Below are 23,724 nucleotides of genomic sequence, written 5' to 3' on the forward strand. Positions count from 1 at the left end.
ATAATAATAACAATGGCTAACATTTATGTGGTATTTAATATGTGCCATGCAATGCTCTACTTTATATGAAACTTCAGTCCTATCCTTCAGTCAGTGAAAATATTCTTACTATTCACAAACAGGAAAACTGAGGCACAGAAAATTGAATAACTTGTACATATGTATAAGAGTACATAGTAAATGACAAATCTAACATTTATTTAACTATTGCTGCCAGGGTTCCCCTGGAGTTCCATTCCTATGTGATTCTACCACCCTCAGCAGAATTTTCCCTGGGTAAAGGGTGAGAGAGGGAGAGAGATACAGAGAGAGAAGGAAAGACACCACAGAAGCACTCCATGAATCATGAATCTCCCCCTTTGCCTGCTACTCCCATGTCGTGGCCTGGGGTTTGAATGTGGTAAAGTATGCACCCTAGCAACCAGGTGGTGGTGCATCTGGTTGAGCACACATGTTACAATGTGCAAGGACTCAGGTTCAAGTTCCTGGCCTGCACCTACAGGGGCAACGCTTTGTGAGTGGTGAAGCAGTGTTGTAGGTGTCTCTCTGTCTCTCTCCCTTTCTATCACCCTCTTCCCTCTCCATTTTGGGCTGTCTCTATCCAATAATAATAAAAAATAGCATGCACCCTACAGATTAGCTACCTCCCAACCCTAATTCTATTATTTAAATCTAAGCAGTATGGGAGTCAGGCAGTAGCACAGCAGGTTAAGCACATGTGGCGCAAAGCACAAGGACCGGCTATGGATCCTGGTTCGAGCCTCCGGCTCCCCACCTGTAGGGGAGTCACTTCACAAGTGGTAAAGCAGGTCTGCAGGTGTCTTTCTCTCCCTCCTTCGTCTTCCCCTCCTCTCTCTCCTATCCAACAATGACAACAATAACTACAACAATAATAATAATAAAACCAAGGGCAACAAAAGGGAATAAATAAATAAATAAATAAATCTAAGCAGTCTGACTTCAGAGTAATCAGTGTATTCCCAATTACTAAGTTGAGTAACATGATTTAGCTTCAAAAATCTTTATTTCTGATGTTGAACATATCTGTATTTGCAAATCATATCTTAAAGCAATAATTACTTTTTTTCAAAAAGATTTAATGGTTCTGAAAGTTAAATATCATACAGTTAAGTTAAAGAAAAATCTCAAGCAAACCTTTCGTGTGTTTCATAGTATAACCTGATATTCTGGCCAGAACAGTCTGTATCCATCGTGCCAGGGTCAAAAGTTGAGCAACAGCTTCTGCATTCTCACTGAAAAAGGGTATTTAAAAATTATCAAAGCTATTGGCAAATTTGTAGAGTCTTTCTCTGAATAAACAGCTGCATGGAAAAAACCAAATTCCTCCAAATCAACTTCCTAGGTTACAGAAACATGTGTCAATAATTTTAGTTTGGGAAGGGACAGGAATTTAAAAAGTACAAGGTATAAGAAACCACTCACAGGGTTATCATCTAGACATGCTAAATATCATTAAACGCAATCACCTGCTTCTATAAGTAAAAACTAAGTGTCTTTACTCATTTCCTCACATCCCACATTCTAATCTACCTGTTAACTTCACGGATTTTTACCAAGTATATCCCAAGTTGATAATTCTTTCTACTGTTACTATCCTAATCCAAGTCACATCACCCCTCACTTGGACTACCTCAAGACTAACTGTTGTTCCTGCTTCCACAACGGCCATTTCAATACTGCCTATGTTCTCATCAGCAAGAGGGACATTTTAAAAACGAAAATCAGGGAGTTAGGGGCATAGTTCATACAGCAGTCTCAGAACCGTATGGAAGCAGCAGAGACAGCACTGGGAAAGCTTCATGGATAATGATACAGTGCTGAGGTGATTTCCCCCTTTCTCTTTTCTAAAAAAGGAAAACAAAAAACAAAAACTTGAATGAATAAACCTGCCAGGGGAGACCACACAGCAGTGGCATCATGCATGCATGATAGCCTGAGTTTATTTCTCTGGACAGACACACACACACACACGTCAGATTATCAGAATATGCTATTCACCTGTCTAAAACATGCCAGTGTTTTCCATATTACACATAAAATACTAACTTCTAATTTGAGCCCAAAGCCCTTTCACGATCCATCTATTCCATTCCAGTGTGCTATCTTCTTGCTGACAACTGACTGTATGTGCTGACTCTGTTCCCACCTGAGGATCTATTGCTTTTAGTCCTTTTCCATGCTGCTTTTAGTTTGTTCACAGATATTCTCACTACTCAACAATTTATTTGTATTTATATAATTATTGGTTTCTCCTCTCTGGAATACAAATTCTGTAAGGGCAGAGATTCGAAACACAAAGTTAAAAAAAAACAAAAAAACAAAGGGGGTCAGAAACAGCGTTATAAGAGACTGCGACATAGGAATCTGCATATTGAAACAATAGCCCTGGGTGAAGTTAAAATATATAGTGAACTATGCCAAAATTCACACAAATTATACAAGAATTTTTCAGTGCTCAAAAAAAATACTATGATTATGATTGTTTAAGATCATTCTTCTTTTAAAAATACTAGCTTATTTCCAGTTTTGATGGAGTATTTTACATGCTTCTAACTTTAATAACAGACTGCACTGATAGTGATTTTTCTAAAAATAAGATAGTCAGACTGCAATGAATAAAGCCCCAACTTTGACTTCAGGCATTGCACATGTCAGAATGATACTCTGGCTCTCTCTCTTAAAGGTAAATAATATTTTTCAAAACAATGAAATAAAATAGAATTATGTTTATAGGTTATGTGTTAAATAGTCCATACTCCCAGAGGGTTAAAGAATAGGAAAGCTATCAGGGGTGGGGATGGGATACAGAGTTCTGAGGGTGGGAACTGTGTGGATTTGTATCCCTCTTATCCTATGGTTTTGTCAGTGTTTCCTTTTTATAAATAAAAAATAAATAAATAAAAAATATAAAGTTAAAAAAAGTAAAAAGATTAAAGGATGCTTTCAACGATGAACTGAAACTTAAAATATACCTGTTTATCTTTTGAGGTTGCAAAGGAATAATGGGGATCACAGTATTGCAGAGGGACTTGCAAAGAGGGCAGAGATATTCTCCACTCTCCAAGTCAAACAGGTCAACATGAATGCGCTGCTGAGAGCTCAGCTGAACAGCTTCAAAATACCTGCAAAATTCCAAGACATAGATTTGCTCAAAACTATACACATTCTTAGCTCTAATCAGAAATGGGAAAAAACTAAGATTTCTGCCTCAAGTTCTTTATACTAAATGCAAAGATATACAAGTTACACTACAAAAGAAGCAGAATACGCATTCTATTGTAACAGAGGAGACTTAAAACTGAGTCATAATCTGTCTCTGCTTTAATAGCATAAAGATACAATGTTGACACTACTTCTTTTATTTCCAGTGAACGACTGAAGCACTGTTATTATAGGAAAACTAAGTACTTTAATCAATGTCAAGAGAAAATTCTATGTCCAAGATTTCCCAGAAATTATATTTCAGAATAGTTTATCTCTTTCAGAGGTAGAATTAGTATGATCGCAATACTTTTATTCTATGTTTGAAGGGGAATGAGATTTTTAGCGAATTAAAAAATTCCTACTTGCTTTCTTTCTATTTTTTGCCTCCAGGGTTATTGCTGAGGCTCAGTGCCTGCACCATGAATCCACTGCTCCTGGAGGCCACCTTTCCCATTTGTTGGTTGTCCTTGTTATTGTCATTATTACTGTTGTTATTGCTGTTGTTAGATAGGACAGAGAGAAATTGAGAGAGGAAGGGAAGATAGAGATGGCGAGAGAAAGAGTTCAGGGGAAATCATCAGGGGAGCCAGGGGCTCAAACCTGGATCCTTATGCCAGTCCTTGCACTTAGCACCATGTACACCCAACCCACTGTGCCACCACCTGCTCCCTGCCCCCACTTGGTTTCAAGAACATGTCAGAAGGACAACTTACTTCTGCCAGCAAACTGCATGCATTACATGACCACAACTTCCTGTGTAAGTTCCATATGCTAAGTCTGGATCCATGAAAAGTGGGTCTAGAATTTCTGGTACAGAATGACAAAAATAAGAGGTATTATTTATCTCTTCCACAGTCATTAGAAAAGGAGAGAAAGCTTATCAGATCTAAAATCCTAATAATAAAACTTCTTGGGCATGTCCAAAAGAAATGCCACTATACCAATGACAGTATGATATATATTTTCAATATTAAATTAAAAATAAAGGAGGAAAATATATAGCTGAACTTCTAGGGATGGTTCTAAAATTAGTATGGATTAGTGACAACTTCTATTCCCAATTTATGTTTTTATTTGAAGTTTAGGCTTATGTTGAATTACCTTGGTTATTAAATTGATTTCTGATGACTCAAGCACAATTTACTTTTGCAACTTTAAGAGTATGTGGGTAAGTTTAAGTGATATTTAAGGTCACTATAATCTAGTATATAAAAGCTCAGACTATAGGGTACATCACTTAGAACTCTGGCCTAGGAAAGTTACTTAACGTCTCTGTGCCCCAGTTCCCTCATCAGTAAAATGCAGACAATATTGGTAGGTCCACAAGGCTGTTGTGAGCAGCAAGTAAACGGACACAAAACACTTGATCTTTGTCTGGCACATGGCAACTAATCAATAAGTGTTAACTTTTAAAAATTATTGTTATTGGGGCCAGTCAGTGGGCACTTGGTAGAGCGTAAGTGTCATTGAGCTCAAGTCCCTGGTCCCCACTGGCAGGCATAAAGTTTCACAAGCAGTGAAACAGTGCTACAGGTGTCTCTGCCCCTCTTAATCTCCCCCTTCCTTCTTTACTTCTCTCTGTGTCTACATAATAAATATAACAACAAATAGGGAAATCCACAATGTGAAACTTTGTACAACACGTTTGGTTGCATTCTTCAAGCATATTATCAAGGGGGGACAAAAGACACAATTGACTATTTTAGATCACAACAGACTAACAGAAATATAAAAAAGCAATGCAGAAAGCATGCCCAGATCCTCTGAAAGAAAAAAGTCTATCTGGAAAAAAAAAGATATTTGAAAATAGTAGGAGAAATATAAATATAAATTTCATATATTCCTAAGTTATTATTAAGTTCTTTTTTTAAAAATATTTTATTTATTAATGAGAAACATAGGAGAGAGAAAGAGCCAGACATCACTCTGGTACATGTGCTGCCAGGGATTGAACTCAGGACCTTATGCTTGAGAGTCCGATGCTGTATCCACTGAGACACATCCTGGACCATAGTTATTAAATTCTTGAATGTAATAAATGGATAGATATATATGTCTGACAGATTGATCTTATAGAAAATGCCTATGGAAATATTTAGAGATGAAATGCCATGATGCCTGTATCCTACTTTCAAGTGGTTTAACAAAGAAATGAAGACAGACAGAGTAAGTAACGCTAACAGCTCCAAAGAAAACACTAAGCATTCAAGAGGGCACGCAAAACCTAGGGATGAATATACACATGGATAAATCATGACCTAACCAAAATAAGTACAAACTCACTCCCAAACATCTTTCAAATGCTATTTTTTCTAATTACATAATAAGAAAAGAAGTGCTCAAAAGGTTACTTATAAACAATACATACCCCCTGAGAGTTCTATGGGTTTTCCCCTGTGCTGGGTTAAGGCTGTAGATTTCTGGACACAGGCTGCTAATACCATAGCATTATTCTCTATTTTCACCTCTTGTTCTTCTTGGCAGAGGATGCACGTCAGCACCTCCTTTTCAGTAACAGACGGACCCCGTTTAGGACCCAGAGCAATTCTAGAGTAGTCACTGACTGCTGGGGTGCTACTAAAAGAAATGATCAGAAATAAGGACACATATTTGGCCACTTGTCTTTATATTTTGATCAACTTTTTAAAGTAACTTAGGGCAAAAACTTTTAAGAGTCAAATAAAAGTGTTATCTAGCAATGTTACCTTAAAATCTCCCCTTGGTTTTTCTGACTTTTCCAGTTAATTTGCTTATTAGAAAATACATTTTAAGGACAGGAGACAATTCAGTCTGTTAGAGCACAGAACTTCCTTGCCTGAGACACCAGAAGCTGCGGTTCAATATCAGGCACCACCTTATGCTAGAGCTGAGCAGTGCTTCTTGCTTTCTCTCATAATATACACATCTTTTTAAAAAGTGTATTAAAAATACATTTCATGTGCTATATAGGAAAAGAGATCATAAAGAGAATGGACATTACAATTTATACTTAAATTATTTTAGAAGTCAGCTGGGTTTTTTTTTCCCCAATTATAAAATATGTGATTTTTTAAAACTGAAAATATCTAAAAGTATAAAATGCATTATATTCTCACAACACCTAGATAACCACTCATATTTTTCCCAGCCTATTCATAACATTTTAAACACAGGATCACATTATATATTAGAGATCTGCATACAGTTATATTCATTTTTACCTTAGCTATTTTATCAAATCATCAGAATTTGGAAGCATTTCTAAAAAATGTATTTATTTATTTATTAATGGGTGTGTGTGTGTGTGTGTGTGTGTGTGGAGGGCAGGGCATCATTGGCACATACAATGCTGGGAACTGAATTCATGCCCTCATACTTGAGAATTCAATACTTATCTACTGCAGAACCACTGTGCTTCAATGCAGAAATATTTTTAAATACATAGTACTCACTGTATGTGCCATACCATATTCATTCCTTACTATTTAACTTTCTATCTTGGTACCTATTAAGATAAAAATATTTATACCTTAATGCTGAGCAACTCTTAGAATCTACCCAACATGTGCAACAATTGTATAAATACTTTACACAATCAGTATACAGTACTGATTGTGATGCAAGGCACTGTTTCAAATACTTTCCATGATTTTAACTCATTTAGCTTCTCTAATCATTCCTGTGAGACAGGTACTATAATTACCTCCATTTTTCAGATGAAGCAGCCGAGGCCAAGAGGTAGTAAGAATATTACATAATGATTCATCACAAGTAAGTACTAGAACCAGGATTTAACCCAGGTAACGTGTCTTCACAGGCCACATTCTGAACTTCTCTACAATACTGCCAATTTATTTGTGCAAGAAGCTTCCTAGAACATGTTAGTTCAATTAGCTAGAAATAAATCCTCAACATCACCAGAAAATTTTGACAGAATACAGAATACTGTGCAGTTGTTCTAAGGTGGGTCTCAGCTACATCTTGTACCACCTCATTAGAGGTGTCCAGCAGTTTTCTTGGTAGTCCTAGGACTAAGGAACACCACTAGATTTATTGGGTGAGGGACCAACACGGGCACAGAAAATAAAGTTTCTAAGACAAACTATTGAGGACGAATCGAAAGTTGCAGAATGATATGAACATACGATCATTTATGAAAAATTAAATAAAACTCACATTATAAAACTTTGATCAACAGTTAGCTGCAAATACAATAGTCCCTAGGTCTCGGTGTGTAGTAGTCTAGGCCATCTAGCTTTACCGAGAAGTACTTATACAATTGCATAACGGGACACACACAAAATGTTCTGACAGGTGGTTCATAATAAAGGGAAAATTAAATGTCCAAAATCTGACTAAAAAACACTGTATATTCACACTATAGAATGCTATATAACAGTTATTCTATACGACAGATCTTTTGCACTGACATGAAAAAAATTCGTAATAGTGAAAAAGCAAGCTACACAGCAAATAGAGTAATAAAAAGTACTACTAAAAACACAAAACAAAACTTTGTTAAAAAAGTTTTTGTGGGAGTCAGGCGGTAGCGCAGCAGATTAAGCGCAGGTTGTGCAGAGCTCAAGAACTGGCGTAAGGATGCCGATTCAAGACCCTGGCTCCCCACCTGCAGAGGAGTCACTTCACAGGTGGTGAAGCAGGTCTGCAGGTGTCTAGCTTTCTCTCTCCCTCTATGTCTTCTCCTCTTCTCTCCATTTCTCTCTGTCCTATCTAACAACGACAACAACAATAATAACTACAATAATAAAACAAGGGCAACAAAAGTGAATAAATAAATATAAAAAAAGGTTATAAAAAATTTTGTGTGTGTGTGTATTGCACCAAAGTAAAAGACGAGAACATCACTCTGGAATACATGATGTCAGGGATTGAACCTCATGCTTGAGATTACAACACACTGTCCACTTTGCCACCTTCCAGGCCACACCTCCTTATTTTTTTGTATACAAACTTATAAATGTGTACAGAGATCAAGATCAATAGTTATTTATAAGAAAGATGGATTCTGGAGAAAGATCAGGAATGTAGAGGATAGTCAAGGTGAACTTACTGTATTATGCCTCACTGACCATTTAGTATGAGTTCTTTTTTTGCACATTTTTTCATCTTGACAAATAGACAATAGTTTCTTACATTATTTTCTAGACAGTCTGCCATAGATGAGAAATATTTAGAGGGTTGAAACAATCTGAGGTTTTGTATTTATTCCCTTTTGTTGCCCTTGTTGTTTTATTGTTGTAGTTATTATTGTCGTAGTTGTTGGATAGGACAGAGAGAAATGGAGAGAGGTGGGGAAGACAGAGAGGGGGAAAGAAAGAGACACCTGCAGACCTGCTTCACCGCCTGTGAAGCGACTCCCCTGCAGGTGGGGAGCCAGGGCTTGAACCGGGATCCTTATGCTGGTCCTTGTGCTTTGCACCATCTGCGCTTAACCTGCTGTGCTATAGCCCGACTCCCTTAACTCTAAGATTTATTACTATAATTAACCAAAGATAGCTTACCTTCATATCTCTTTTTAATCTTTAAGTATATAGACTTAATTTTTTGTGACCCTTGTTAACATCCTAAGCTTCAGGATTAGACATATGTAGTAAAATACACCTGTTATTATTGCAAAGGTACAATTCTATAAATGTATCTATAACACTTACTGTTTTAAATGTCGGTGAAAGTTTGTTTTTTTAAAATGAGCATGGATTACTAGAGAAAAGCACCCATGTAAGCAATGTCATATAAATCAAAACCCACTCCATCTCAATAAGACATGATATTTTGTTTTAACTCATCATTTTTTTATGTCCCAGGTCTTTGTACTGCAAGCGTGATTATGTTGCTCTTGATAGATTTTTTTTTTCCAGATAGAGGTGAGAGATAAAGAGAGAGTGAAAGACACCACAGCACCACTCCATTGCTCATGAAGATTCCTCTTTGTATGGTGCTCCTGTGTGGTGGCCAGGGTTCTGAACCCAAGTCTTCCTCGCATGCTATGTGTTCTATCAGATGAGCTATTTCTAGGCCCCCAGATGTAATTTCTAGTTAATTTTACTTTGTGATAAAAATCTGAGCATAAAGAGGTATTTTTAATTAAAAAAAAAAACAATATTATTTTGCTTCCTCCTCCCGCTCCCCCCCCACTGCATCTATGTGAAAGCCCACAAAACTTGACTCTCAGGATGTTAGTTGATTTCCCCAAGAAAGTACCAATTAGGTCTTAGAACATCAGATTCAGGGCTGGGGATACAGCTCAGTGGTAGAGCTTAAAGTCCTAGGTTTGAGTCCTGGTACCAAAAAACAAAAACACAGATTTACTGGTTCCCATTTCAATGTGCTATTCATGATTATAACCACAGGTATGTCTTCTTTCTTTTTAAGAAAAAAAAATTATATAAGATACTTTTTTCAAATAAAGGAATTTATTTTCAATTTGTAATAATAACAATCATTATGATTATTTATCATAAAAATCGGAGCTGGATGGTGGCACACCTGGCTGAATGCACATATTACAGTAAGCAAAGACCTCAGACCCCACCTGAAGGGAGAAGAAGGTTCATTACAGGTGAAACAGTGCTGTCTCTTTCCCTCTCTACTTTCCATTCCCCCCCTTAATTTCTCCATGTTCTTTCAAATATAAAAATAATGAATAAATTTTTTAAATGATGAAAATAGTGTAAAATGTATGAACAAATGTATAAATGCTTATCTAAAGGGGGCGTGGCAGTGGCTCACTGCATTAAGTGCACATAGTACGAAGCCCAAGGACCCGTATAAAGATCCCGGTTCGAGCACCCTGGTCCCCACCTGTGGGGGGATGGGGGGGTGTCACTTCACAAGCAGTAAAGCAGGTCTGTAGATGTCTGTCTTTCTCTTCCCATTCTCTCTCAATTTCTCTGTCCTATCCAATAAAAAATGGCCTCCAGGAGCAGTGGATTCGTAGTTACCAGCACTGAGCCCCAGCAATAACCCTGAGGGCAAAAAAAAAAAAAAAGTATATCTAAAAACATCACAACCATAGAAGATGAAAGGAGCTGATTTTTTTTATAACTTTTTTTTAATATTTATTTTATTTATTCCCTTTTGTTGCCCTTGTTGTTTTATTGTTGTAGTTATTATTGTTGTTGTCGTTGTTGGATAGGACAGAGAGAAATGGAGAGAGGAGGGGAAGACAGAGAGGAGGAGAGAAAGATAAGACACCTGCAGACCTGCTTCACCACATGTGAAGCGACTCCCCTACAGGTGGGGAGCCAGGGTTCGAACCGGGATCCTTATGCCCGGTCCTTATGCTTTGCGCCACCTGCGTTTAACCCGCTGCACTACAGCTCGACTCCCGAAAAGGAGCTGATTTCTATTTCTGAAGTCCCCATTTTCACGTTTCTGAGTCTAAATTTCCCCGACATGATGACTTCATTAACTACCTGAACTCATTTCAATGTGGAATCCATTCAGTAAGTACCTTCTACTCCTCACTGTTAGCTTCCTACCTTTAAAACCAATGCGGCTTCTCTTATTATAAAATGTGTTGCAGAACATTATTAAAGCAAACAGATAATTCTCCCTCTAAAACTGCTGATAAATTTTAGTTTTGCTTTGCTTTACCTTTCCTCCTCCATAATTGCATCTTCTTTTCCGGACATTTCTGATGTATTATCATACATCAGTTTGTGAGTTTCAATGAAGTTTTTCTGTAAGGCGGACATCTGAGCCATGATCTTCTGGCGATGTAGCCTAGCAGCTTCAGCTTTTCTTTTTCGTTCTGCTTTTTCTTTATCGTGAGAAATCTTAGTATTAAGAAATCACAAAAATTAGACTGTTAAAAATTTACAAACACTAGTCAGTCAGGCAGAATATTCTAGAGTAAAACTTGGATCCAATCTAACATCTCAAGATTAGCACGTAGGCTCCATTTGTTCCTTTGGTTACTTCAGAGACTTGTGTAAAAATGTCAAGTACCTCAAATACCTCAAACACATTATCACTGACATTTAGTCAATTCAAGCCCAACTTTATTATAACTAATAGTTACTACTAAACACATTAGTAAAATTGAAAACTTCTAGCCATATTATTGCACTGTCCAGGCTACTTTTTAAGTTCAGTTTTATATTTTTAGGGTGAATATTTAATAATCATAATATTCTAATAACCTTAAGAGTACAATAAAACTTGACGTGTTATACTATGAAAATCTAACATCTAAGATTTATTGCATTTCATTAAATATAAGATATTCCACTGTCTTGTTCCATTAAGAAAAAGTGTTGATTGTTAGAATATAAGTTCTCAGGTTTAAGACAAATGCCATTTTCAGATACTAAATACACATATGAACATGAATATATGAATGCATACACATGCCAGGAATCAAATCCAGAGCCTTTAAGATGTAAAGCATGTACTCTGCCACTGAGTGATTTTTTCAGTACCAATATTCAAGTACTTTTTAAAAAAATTTTTTTAAATATTTATTTTATTTATTTATTCCCTTTTGTTGCCCTTGTTGTTTTATTGTTGTAGTTATTATTGTTGTTGTCGTTGTTGGATAGGACAGAGAGAAATGGAGAGAGGGAGGGGAAGACAGAGAGGAGGAGAGAAAGATAGACACCTGCAGACCTGCTTCACTGCCTGTGAAGCAACTCCCCTGCAGATGGGGAGCCGGGGTTCAAACAGGGATCCTTATGCCGGTCTTTGTGCTTTGCACCACCTGCGCTTAGCCCGCTGCACTACAGTCCGACTCCCAATATTCAAGTACTTTAAAAATAAAATACAGGGGGTCGGGCGGTGGCGCAGTGGGTTAAGCGCATGTGGCGCAAAGTGCAAGGACTAGCGTAAGGATCCTGGTTCGAGCCCCTGGCTCCCCACCTGCAGGGGAGTCGCTTCACAGGCGGTGAAGCAGGGTCTGCAGGCGTCTATCTTTCTCTCCCCCTCTGTCTTCCCCTCTTCTCTCCATTTCTGTCTGTCCTATCCAACAACGAACATCAACAATGGTAGTAATAATAACCACAACGAGGCTACAACAACAAGGGCAACAAAAGGGGGAAAAAAATGGCCTCCAGGAGCGGTGGATTCATGGTGCAGGCACCGAGCCCAGCAATAACCCTGGAGGAAAAAATGAAAATAAAAATAAAATAAAATACAGACTGGGGGGTCGGGCGGTGGCGCAGTGGGTTAAGCGCCTGTGGCACAAAGCACAAGGACCGGCGTAAGGATCCCGGTTCGAGTCCCCGGCTCCCCACTTGCAGGGGAGTCGCTTCACAGGCGGTGAAGCAGGTCTGCAGGTGTTTATCTTTCTCTCCCCTACTCTGTCTTCCCCCTCCTCTCTCCATTTCTCTCTGTCCTATCCAACAACGAATAGTGTCAACAAGGGCAATAATAATAACCACAACGAGGCTACAACAAGGGCAAAAAAAGGGGGAAAAATGGCCTCCAGGAGCAGTGGATTCATGGTGCAGGCACCAAGCCCAGCAATAACCCTGGAGGAAAAAAAAAAAAAAATACAGACTGGATGGTGGGTTACTCAGTAAAGCACACAGGTTACCATGTATGAGGACCTGGGTTCAAATCCTCAGTCTCTATTTTCAGGGGAGAAGTTTCATGAGAGGTAGAGTAGTGCTTATTAAGGGGTCTTTTTCCTTTCTCTCCCTCTCTTAAAAAGATAGGAAGAAAGGAAGAAAGGGAGGGGGTCTGGGTGGTGGTGTACCTGGTTGAGTGCACATGTTACTATGCTCAAGGACCCGGGTTCGAGCCCCTGTTCCCCACCTGCAGAGGGAAAGCTTTGCAAGTGGTGAAGCAGTGCTGCAGGTGTCTCTCTTTTTCTCTCCCTCTATCTCCCCTACCCTCCCCTTGATTTCTGGCTGTCTCTATCTAATAAATAAAGATAATGATAAAAATAATAAAAAAGGAGAGAAAGGGAGGGTGGGGGATGGAGGAAGGATGAACCTGGGGTTGAGACCCCAGCCACCACATGGGAGCACCACACAAAGGGAAAGTTTCATGAGTGGAAAAGCAGCTTTCTGCTGTCTTTCCTATTTATCTTACTTTCCATCTTTCATACTCTATGCAAAATAAATAAAAACAATCTGCTGGGAGTGGTGGAAGTGTGCTCAAAGTTCCAGCAAAGACCTGGTGGGGAAAAAAAAAAGTATTGCCAATAGTGTTACACTACATATTGTTTCACTGCTTTTGTGAAATACATAAAACGAGTTAGATAACCGTGTGTCAGGTACTACTAAACCCTGTGGCAAAGAAACAAAATACTTTACAATAAATAGGTTCGTTCTAACAAAGAGCAGCAGCTCCCTTACAGCAGTAAAGTTTGAAAACAGAGATAATTATGGTATACCTCATCATTCTTAATAGACTCTGATCCTGATATGGTTGCTACTATTAAACAAGACTTCTCTCTTAATCGCTTTACTGTGTCAAACATCTGTGGAAAATAGAAAAAACATTAAGATTTGATGAAATTTTGTTGTCATGCCTCCAAATATTTTTACACTTAATTTTTTTAATTAGACACACTGACTCATGTGACAAACACCTCTCCTAGTCAATCAACAATCAGATGAGGAAGAGGCAACAAAATTATCTGTTCACTCTGTGATTGTAAATAACATCTCTTTTGACCAGGGAAATTCTTTAACTTTTAAGATAATATTTTTTTCTTGTGTGTAGACATATAATGACAAAGATCAAAACAAAAAGTTATTCCTCTTCCTAGTACTAATTCCTCTTCCTTCTAAGATAACTAAAGCAAAATATCTCTCTATAAAGGAAAAAGAAAAAGCAGGGTGCATATTTCACTATATTTACATTTATTCTCATAAAAATGGTCCTAGTATATCTAATGATTGCAAGAACAGATGCTTATGCTTTTGTATATTGTAACAATAAACTTTGGGATTCTAGTAGAAAAATGAGTCTTCAAGAATTTATAACACTAAATGGAGTAAATGACAACTCACTTTCTTAAAATCATAGAATTATTAACACAAAAATATGAGTATCATGAAAAAAATCAGTAGTAAGTGGCTTTGTCATTGAGCACAGTGGCTTGATTTTAGAAACAGGTAGAGTATTCTCAAATATTTGAATCATGTAATTAGTTTTTCAGGTATACCTGTAGTATCCATGTTATCATGTCCTTTTGGCCTTCTAGGTGGGGAATTGCTTTGAGTTTTTCCAAAAGCATTTGTATATTCTGAGCATTCATGGATGAACTTCCCAATCCTTTTTTAAAAACACAAAAATGACATATTACACATATTCTCAATATTATGTACAATCATAATTTATAATTAATGGCATGCATATCGATAACCAACGTTTGTAATCAACTTCTTAGTTACATTAATTTTTCAAATGTGTACTGTTTAATTATATTAAACACTAAATACTAGAAAAACGCCTAAGGTACTTTAGGGCTCTTCTACATCTTTTATTGGTGCTTAGTATAAATCGCCATTAATGATCTGTCTTTCCTAATTTCCTCCACATGGCTGACTGTCTAATAAAAGTACTTAATGACAACAAAACATTCCCAAATATGAAAGTAGATGTTATTATATCAAAAAGCATAATAGGTTTATGACATCTACATGAGTCTAAGGAATACACTACATAAATAGAAAATAGAAATAGAAAATGAGATACATTTCACTAATTGACCTAGTAATCAATGTCCCTAGGATAAACTTCATAAGGCCCTTTGCTGGGTAGCATTTAATCAAAATTTAATCTGATGTCCACCTGCATGTTAACTGTCAAGCTCAGGCAAAAACTAGTAAAGTCATAGGCCCCTTGGAATATACCTAAAACAGACCTACTAGCTTTTGCCAAAATGGTGACCATCAAATCTTCATCTATAATATTCTTGCATTTAGGTTCATGATTAGTCAACAATTTGTTCTGCTTTATACCTTAACTCTTTTTCATCCACCAGGTTCCAGATGCTACCAAGATGCCAATCTGACTTCCCTGGACAACCAACCACACCAATGTGTCCTGGATCCCCGCCTTCCCAGGCCCTTGTCCCACTAGGGAAAGAAAGAGGCTGGGAGTATGGATTGACCAGCCAATGCCCATGTTCAGCAGAGAAGCAATTACAGAAGTCAGACCTTCCACCTTCTGTACCACATAATGATCCTGAGTCCACACTCTCAGAGGGATAAAGAATAGGAAAGCCTCCAATGGAGGGGATGGGTTATGGAATTCTGGTGGTGGGAAATGTGTGGAATTATACCCTTCTTATCCTATGGTCTTGTCAATATTTCCATTTTCTAAGTGGAAAATTTTTTAAAAATTTAATCCGAATCTATCCTGTTCTTCTAAGTTGAAAACAATGCAAAACAAATACATTAGGATTCACTCAGACATCTACAATCATTTAAATTCAGGAACATTATTATCTTCCATAGATGGGTAGCGTGACTGTTGCATTTGATATGACACCAAATACATGGTAATTCTGAGACAAAGATAACGAACGCAGGAAACTACCAACTTATCAATGTATGCAGAGTTCCCTCCGACATGCTAAAAACAATACAAAATTATTTGTATTATTTTAAACATTGGCTAAAAACTAAACATGCTAGGAAAAACCAGTTGTTTTAAAAACTGACATATCAGTGGGTCCAGGAGGTGGCACAGTGAATAAAGCATTGGACTCTCAAGCATGAGAGTCCTGAGTTCAATCCCTGGCAGCACATGTACCAGAGTGACATCTGGTTATTTCTCTCTCTCCTCCTATCCCTCTCATTAATAAAATATTAAAAAAAAACACTGACATATTAAGACTTTAAAAAAAATTATTAGTGACTTAATAATGTTTTACAAGACTGTGGGATAAGAGGGGTACAATTCTATATAGTTCCCACGGCCATCTTCTCCATTGGAAGGTTCCCTATTCTTTATCCCTCTGGGATTCTGGACCAAAGGAGATCAAGACTCTTAAGAGCTAAACTGTCAATTACAAACTAGCAATGGTTGGAACTATTAAAAATGATATTAAGCATACTTGAAGCTTTATGGTAAAAGTCAAATGTCACTTCTTCCTCAGGAGCTTTTTGAAGCTGTTGCTTCTCTTCTAGTAAGCCCAGTGCCAGGATATGAAATGCCTGAAGGAGGAAAATATGAGAAAATCCTTAAACTTATGCTTCTCCAGAAAATTTTATTTGAAATGAAAATAAAAAAATAAGTAACAATTCTGATAGTGGGAAAGGTATGGAATTATTCCATTATCTTATTTACTGTTGTAAATCAGTATTAAATCATTAATAAAAACTACAATTCCCAGAATTCCTGGTACCAATCAATAAAGAAAACAAAAGGTGCCCCAAATGAAGAATACAAAGCAACTGGACAGGAGAGGACCTGGAATCTTGGCCTTTGACTACCAGGTCGTAAAATCAGGAGCAGAGGAAGAAGTGCAAGGAGAAGCAGCAACATGTAAGGCCAGATGGAGAAGGAGACACAGGCAGAATTGAAAGTGGGCATGGAGCTGAGCTGAGCCAAGCAGAGGACATGTGAAGGCTGGACCAACAAGGAAAGAATCAAAGGCAAATATACAGGGCATGGGGGGGGGGTTTACCATTGACATATCTTTTCTGAGTTTTTTTTTTTTTTTTTTTTTAGTATTTCTAACAAGGTAATAAAACCTCGTTCTTGTACAATTAAAGTAAGTCTCAAGTGGAACAAGATAATTTATTTTTCATCTATTAGGTCAAAATTTAAGAGTCTAATAAAATGCAGAATGGTAAAGGTATCTCGAAGCAAGAAAACTTTCATATCAGTGACTAGAAAAAAAGTCAGCATAAAAACTACAGGGACCAATTTCACAATATCTATCAAAATATAAATGCAGAGACTTAGTACTAGGAGTTAGCAGACTAGCTACATTCACTAAAATGTGTAATTATTAATTTTAGTGTTCAGTATACAAAGACTTACACTCAGCCTATTTGTTAACAGGAGACAAATGTATTCTAGATATCCATACAGTGGAATGACTGTATAACAAGAATAAGATAGACCTATATAGGTTAATATGAAATGATTTCCAGGAAATACAAACCTTTCACAGCACTTATCTACCAGGACGTACTGGGAGGGAGGTAAATTTTAACATTTGACTTAAAATCTAGCTATGGTTTAAAAAGGTTTAAGGCAAACAATTGCCACTGTTTTCACAAAAATTGACTTCTGTATATAGTAAGATAGCACAGAAAGCCTCCAGGCCAATAATAGCGAAGGAAAAAGAACATTTATTAGGGCAAGATAGTACAGTACCTGCTAAGAGTTATTATATTATTATGCATTTTGACCCAGGTTCAAGCCCCAGGTTCCCATCTGCAGGGGAAACGCTTCAGGTGTCATTCTTTCTTTCTTTCTTTTTTTTTTCCTCCTCCAGGGTTATTGCTGGGCTCGGTGCCTGCACCATGAATCCACCGCTCCTGGAGGCCATTTTTTTCCCCCCTTTTGTTGCCCTTGTTGTAGCTTCGTTGTGGTTATTATTATTGCCCTTGTTGATGCAATTCGTTGTTGGATAGGACAGAGAGAAATGGAGAGAGGAGGGGAAGACAGAGAAGGGGAGAGAAAGATAGACACCTGCAGACCTGCTTCACCGCCTGTGAAGCGACTTCCCTGCAGGTGGGGAGCCGGGGGCTCGAACCGGGATCCTTACGCCGGTCCCTGCGCTTTGCGCCACATGCGCTTAACCCATTGTGCCACCGCCCGACCCCCCATTCTTTCTTTTTTTAAAAAAGAAATATTTTAATTATTAATAATACAGAAAGAAAGATACAGAGAGGGGAGGCAGAAGCAGAGACAGTAAGGAACTGCCTAGAGCATTGCTCGATTCTAGCTCATGGTGGTGCTGGAGGTTGAATCACGGACCCCAGAGCCTCAGGCCTGAAAGTCTTTTGCATAACCACTATGCTATCTCCCCAGCCCATGTCTTCCTCCTCTCTTTCTCACTATTTCTGTCTCTCACTCTCTATCCTCTGCCCCACTCCCCACCCACCCCAAGATGGCTGCCGGAATGATGGAGTCGTTGTGCAAGCACAGCAAAAATTCTAGTTAGGACACACACGCACTATTTAGGCAGGTGCTAAATACATATATTCTCATAGCTACCAAAGGTCTATTATTAAGTAACTTACCTGTAACAGTATTGAGAAAAGAGCTGTTTTCACTTAATGCTTAAAGCATAAAAAAGGTGAATAAAGAAGTCTGTAACATTCTAAGTTACTTTTAATGACCATTAGGCCTCAAGAGTTTTGATTTTGATTCTAATTGAACAGGATCTTGTCCAAGCTTGAAAGAGGTTGTAAAGAAAATATTCAGGGAGGCTATGCAGTGGTACAGCCAGCAAAACACATAAGTTACCTATGCTCAACAACCCAGGTTCAAGCTCCCAGCCCCCACATGTATGGGGGGAAGTTTCAGGACAGGTGGGACAGACTACAGGTGTCTCTCTTTTTCTAAGAAAAGAAGAAAGGAAAAGAAGAAAAGGAAGGAAGAGAAAAGAAGAAAAAGTATTTGGGTTTACATACCATCTGGAGCATCCCTTCAGTCCACAAGTTAGAATCTGTGTCTACTGCCCGTTCGAATATGGTCCTGAGGATGTACATCATGATATCACAATTGAGAAGGTTTATCACTCTGCTGAAAGCAGGGCAGAATTCAGGAGGTGGTGGAGGTGGTAATGCTGTAGGAGGGAGATGAAAGAAAAAAGAGATAACAGGTATATTTTTATATGGGTTATCCTACAAGCTAAGCTGCAAATGTCAAAATCATAGCTCATGTGCAAACAACACATTATTTTGGTTAAAGTACTAAAAACATGAATACTGCCGAAAATATATGTAACTATATCAGAGTAAAAAATTAACTACTTTTGTTATAAAATTCTGTTACTGTATACCATTATGATATGTAAACAAGAACCAATGGAGTCTCTGTACTTCCATTAAATGCCCGGCCTCAAAATACAAAACATTGTTTAAGATTACAGAAAACAGTCAAAATGAGTCAACTCAAAAGTCTTTTTTTTTACCTTCATCTTTGTTTTCTTGTTTTCTCCTTTTCTTCTGCATATGTTCAGCCTATCATATAAAAGAAAAGTCTATCTTTAAACTACATGCTTGGCAAGCACAAAATAAATGGAAGACTTGAAGCAGGGAGGAGAGACTTAACTATCAACACTCTTTGCAAATTAATATATAATTTCAAATATATATCTGAAATGCTACGTTGTTCCAGAAACAAATCGAGAGTTACAGGGAAGGTCATTGAAAAATAGGTAATTTCCCCCATGAAGAATTTATCTCCCATTTTTTCAGGTAACAATATTTATCCAATGCCTCTGATATACAGTGAATCATACTACGGGCTGGAGATTCTTTTTTTTTTAGGGTCAGTGAAATAGCCCATTTGGATAGTGAACACTGTACCAAAACTCTTCAATGTGGTGGGGGCTGAGCTTGAACCTGTGCTGAGCACACGGCAAAACAGTGCACTATCCAGGTGATCTATTTCACCGGCCTGAGATTATTTTTAAGGGCAAAGCTACATACCACTGTCACTAAATGGCCAAATTTTATGTGACCGAACATTTTGACATTATGGGGCTACTACTATAATTCAATATAACCTATGCAATACTCTTGCTGAAAAAAGTTTACCCTGAAATCAAATTATGAGAACATTAGACAAATCAGAATGTAGGATATTCTAAAAGACAACTAGCCTATATTCCATAGAAATTTCAATACTAAGAAAGAGAAAAATTGTTTCAAAGTTAACTATGAGAACATGACACCAAAGGAAGCACATGGCAATTTACTGAATCCTTCTCTCCATGAGATGTAGGGTTTTTTTTTTTTTTTTTTTTTGGTATAGTAAGGAAAATTTGAATATTGTCTATAGGCTAAATAATACAATGTGTTCAACTTTAATTTCTTGGGTGTGACAATGGCCACTTTAATAAGAGTAAAGAAAATTAAAGAATTTTTCATGGTACTAACAGAACATAAGACATTTTAGGTTTATTTACTGAAGAGGATACTTTTTCCTACCTTGCTATGTTGTGTTTTAGAGTAGTGATAAAAGTACATATTGAAATCTTTCAATGATTCATCTTTCAGCTCATAAACTCCATGACCTGATACACCTGGTTTCCTAAGTGGATGGATAGAAAGCAGAGATGAACTGCTTTGGAATACAAAGCCAGAACCTAAAATTTCAATTAAAAGTCAAAGTTCAGAGAAAGAAAACATAATTATCCTCACTGGAAACCACTATCACAAGTTTTTTTTAAAAAATGGCTTCACAAAAAAGAAGAAGAAGAAGAAGAAAAATACCACATAATTGTCCTTTACTCACCTTACTCAACATGCTCAACATGAAAAGATAAATTTTATTATAGCAGTTTAAAGCCCTGAGAAAAATCTGTGTTCCATAGTTGTGAAATTCAAAGTTGAGGAAGTATATTTTATACAATATAGAACTGACCCCATGTCCTACTTAAACCCCCCCAACCTCCCTAGCTCAAAGATTGTCAGCTCAATTAAAATATACACTGTTTATGGTCAAATTGAAACAGGTAGGAAGACATGTCCTTCTATATTTCATGTCTAAAGCCAATATATAGCACTACAGGGAAAAAGCAAGGTCAAAAGGAAAACATACTTCTTCATGCTAGGTTCTTATCAACATTTTGGTTTTTATCAAATTATTAAATGAAATATTCCACTGAATATAAAAAAGCTGCAACCTATATATAAAGTTATCTGAAATTAGTAAATTGTCTATAAAAACAATGTAGCAAGTAGAAATTTACTACTAGCATCAAATTTTCTACTTTCTAGAATTAATCAACTTGGACTTTTAGTCTATATGATTCCCAGGGGAATCTTTGATTTATTTATTTCCCCCCCCCCTTAGATAGAGGGGGAGAGACAGAAAAGTAGAGGCCTTACAGCACCACATCGTATCACTCATGAAACTCCTCCTTTGCATGGCATCCTATGTGGTAGCAAGGGAGACTTGCTTGAACCCCAGTTCTTACATACAGTAAAGTATGCACTCTTCTCTGTGAGCTATCCTCTGATCTCAAGCGATTTAAAATTTTATTTCCATTTCTTATGTCTCAAAGAATCACAGTGAGTAAGACATAAAAATTAAAATTAGCATTTAAATTAAAAACTAGAATATATGAGTGGCTTAGAACTGGTAAGAAATAGAAAGGATTCTTTACTTACTGTTACCTAACATCACCTAACAAATAGTTATTTCTCACTCACCTCCCCAAAATGCTAATTTTTATTGTTGGTGAAATAGCTCACCTGGTATAGGACGTTAAGCCTGAGATTCCCAGTGCAATGTCTCTCAGTCCAGGGCACCCCCCTTCTTCATATAAAGCCCTCTCTCATATGAAACAAATTCTTTTAAAGTCAGTATTTAAAAAATACTAATTTCTTCAACAAATATGTGGAACATGTCATACACACTCTTGCTAATCTGTACTTTCTATTCTTCTAAGTATGGACAAGAACTTTAGTGATTCTCCAAAGTATACAAGGTACAAGTACAAAGATTGGCCTGCTTTTCAGAACAAACAAAACATGCTAAGTACTTACTTAAATGTAGCCACTTTGTTTATAACATTCTCTAGGCCAGTTTCATTATTTTCCTGTTGAAACAATATTTTTGACATTTTTTACTTTCACATAGTGACTTTTTTCTTTTATTGTGAGTTAAAAATCTATTTTTAAAAAGCATTCCTGAGGTCCTTTGCAAACAATAAAAAGTGACTTCCAATATAACAAAACTAAATCTAAACCAATTACTGAAGTTTTAAGGAACCAGTCTCTTTTTTAAAATAATTTTTTTATTATTAGAGACTTAATAGTGTTTACAAAATTATAGGACTTCATGGGTATAATTTCACAGCCATGGGAGCTGGGTGGTGGCACACCTAGTTGAGCACATGTTACAATGCGTAAGGTTTGAGCCCTATCCCCTCCTGCAGGGGGAATGTTGTGCAAGTGGTGAAGCAGTGCTGCATGTGTCTCTCTTTCTCTCTTCCTCTCTTTCTCCCTCTACCCTCATGATTTCTGGCTGTCTCTATCCAATAAATAAAGATAATAATAAAAAATTAACAACAATAACAATAGTAATTTCACAGCCATACAGAGTATCTGTAAGTTATCAGCCCCTCCACTCAGTCATATGCCCCTCCCTACTCTGATAGCCAGCACAGTCCTCACAAAAAAGCCTGAGAAACAGTTTAGTTAGTATTTGTTATTTTAACTTCATTTGCTTTGAACATCTATAATCTACATATAAGCAAAACCATCCAGTAGTTAGTTATCTTTCACCTTGTTTCACTTAGCATAATTACCTCGTTTCATTTTTGAGGAACCAGTCATTTAAGAGATAAGACCTATGTATAAATAATTCAAAGAAGAAACATTAAGGAGTTGGGGGCTAGCTCAATGAAGAGTCACAACTTACCCTGTGACAGCTACTGGGTACAATTTCCAGTGATACATGAAGCACCATGAACACCACCAAAGGGAGCCCATGGAGGTGTAACAGTATTTTGGTGTCTCTCCTTTTCCGCCCCCACTCTATCTCTTCCACTATTCTCTTCCTCCAAGTATAAATAACAACAACAAAAATAGGCCAGATTGGTGGTTAAGTTTATTTCCTGGCATCACATAAAAAAAAAAAAAAAAAAAACCTTCCTGTCTTCATGTCATAAAAAAAAAAAAAAACAACTTTCAAGTCTCATTCTTCAGTTTTTGTACAATAGCTTACTGTTTATATCTGTTACCAAATGGCCAACACTTCTCTGAAAGATAACTACTGATGGTTTCGCTCATATGTGCAATATAATAAAATGGAATGCAAAAATGGAAAAATGAGATTGTTTTAAATTGCAGTTATATATGTTTTCTAAATTTTGAATACTCTTCTAGTTATTTTAATATGTATTACAAAAAAATCTAGAACATAACTACTATTTTAAAGATATTATTGGTTAGAAAGAAGAATGGATGTATATTAATTATATAATGTATTAATCATAAAACTGATAAGTGAGCATGCAAATATTGTGAATTTGATATGCCAAATGGTTATAGTTTGAAAATCAATTAATGATTAAAATGGAAAAAGATACAACTAACTTGAGGAAGAGGAAAAATGACCTATAATCAAATCCTTTTTCTATGACTCTGTAAAGCTTTCATTGTTTTAATTCAAAAAAATACATATATATTTTTACCAGAGCACTGCTCAGCTCTGGCTTATGGTGGTGCAGGTGATTGAACCTGGGACTTTGGAGCCTCAGGCATGAGAGTCTCTTTGCATAACCATTATGCTAGCTACCCCTGCTCAAAAATAATTCTTAGGAAAGAAATATGAGATTTATCATCCTATCACTTCAACACCTATATGTGCAAAAACATGTATATTATCTGTAGCAGCCATGAA

The 23,724-nt window shown here is 37.0% G+C and overlaps 1 protein-coding gene across 3 annotated transcripts in view; it reads right to left on the bottom strand.

Annotated features, from left to right (window-relative positions):
* UBR1 (ubiquitin protein ligase E3 component n-recognin 1) overlaps nt 1–23,724 on the bottom strand; it is a 127,803-nt gene that overhangs the window by 43,525 nt on the left and 60,554 nt on the right. For 2 of the 3 annotated variants that reach the window (XM_060174487.1, XM_060174489.1), the window contains 12 exons: nt 21,864–21,916; nt 20,301–20,403; nt 19,280–19,328; nt 18,777–18,931; nt 16,241–16,340; nt 14,342–14,451; nt 13,565–13,651; nt 10,822–11,003; nt 5,594–5,802; nt 3,939–4,032; nt 2,994–3,143; nt 1,156–1,253 (listed from right to left, as the gene is read on the bottom strand). In XM_060174487.1, the coding sequence (XP_060030470.1) occupies nt 1,156–1,253; nt 2,994–3,143; nt 3,939–4,032; nt 5,594–5,802; nt 10,822–11,003; nt 13,565–13,651; nt 14,342–14,451; nt 16,241–16,340; nt 18,777–18,931; nt 19,280–19,328; nt 20,301–20,403; nt 21,864–21,916 (1,390 nt within the window). The remainder of the gene's footprint in view (nt 1–1,155; nt 1,254–2,993; nt 3,144–3,938; nt 4,033–5,593; nt 5,803–10,821; nt 11,004–13,564; nt 13,652–14,341; nt 14,452–16,240; nt 16,341–18,776; nt 18,932–19,279; nt 19,329–20,300; nt 20,404–21,863; nt 21,917–23,724) is intronic. The other variant, XM_060174488.1, reaches the window with a different exon arrangement.

The sequence above is a fragment of the Erinaceus europaeus genome, chromosome 16 (genome assembly GCF_950295315.1).
Source record: "Erinaceus europaeus chromosome 16, mEriEur2.1, whole genome shotgun sequence".
Lineage (NCBI taxonomy): Eukaryota > Metazoa > Chordata > Mammalia > Eulipotyphla > Erinaceidae > Erinaceus > Erinaceus europaeus.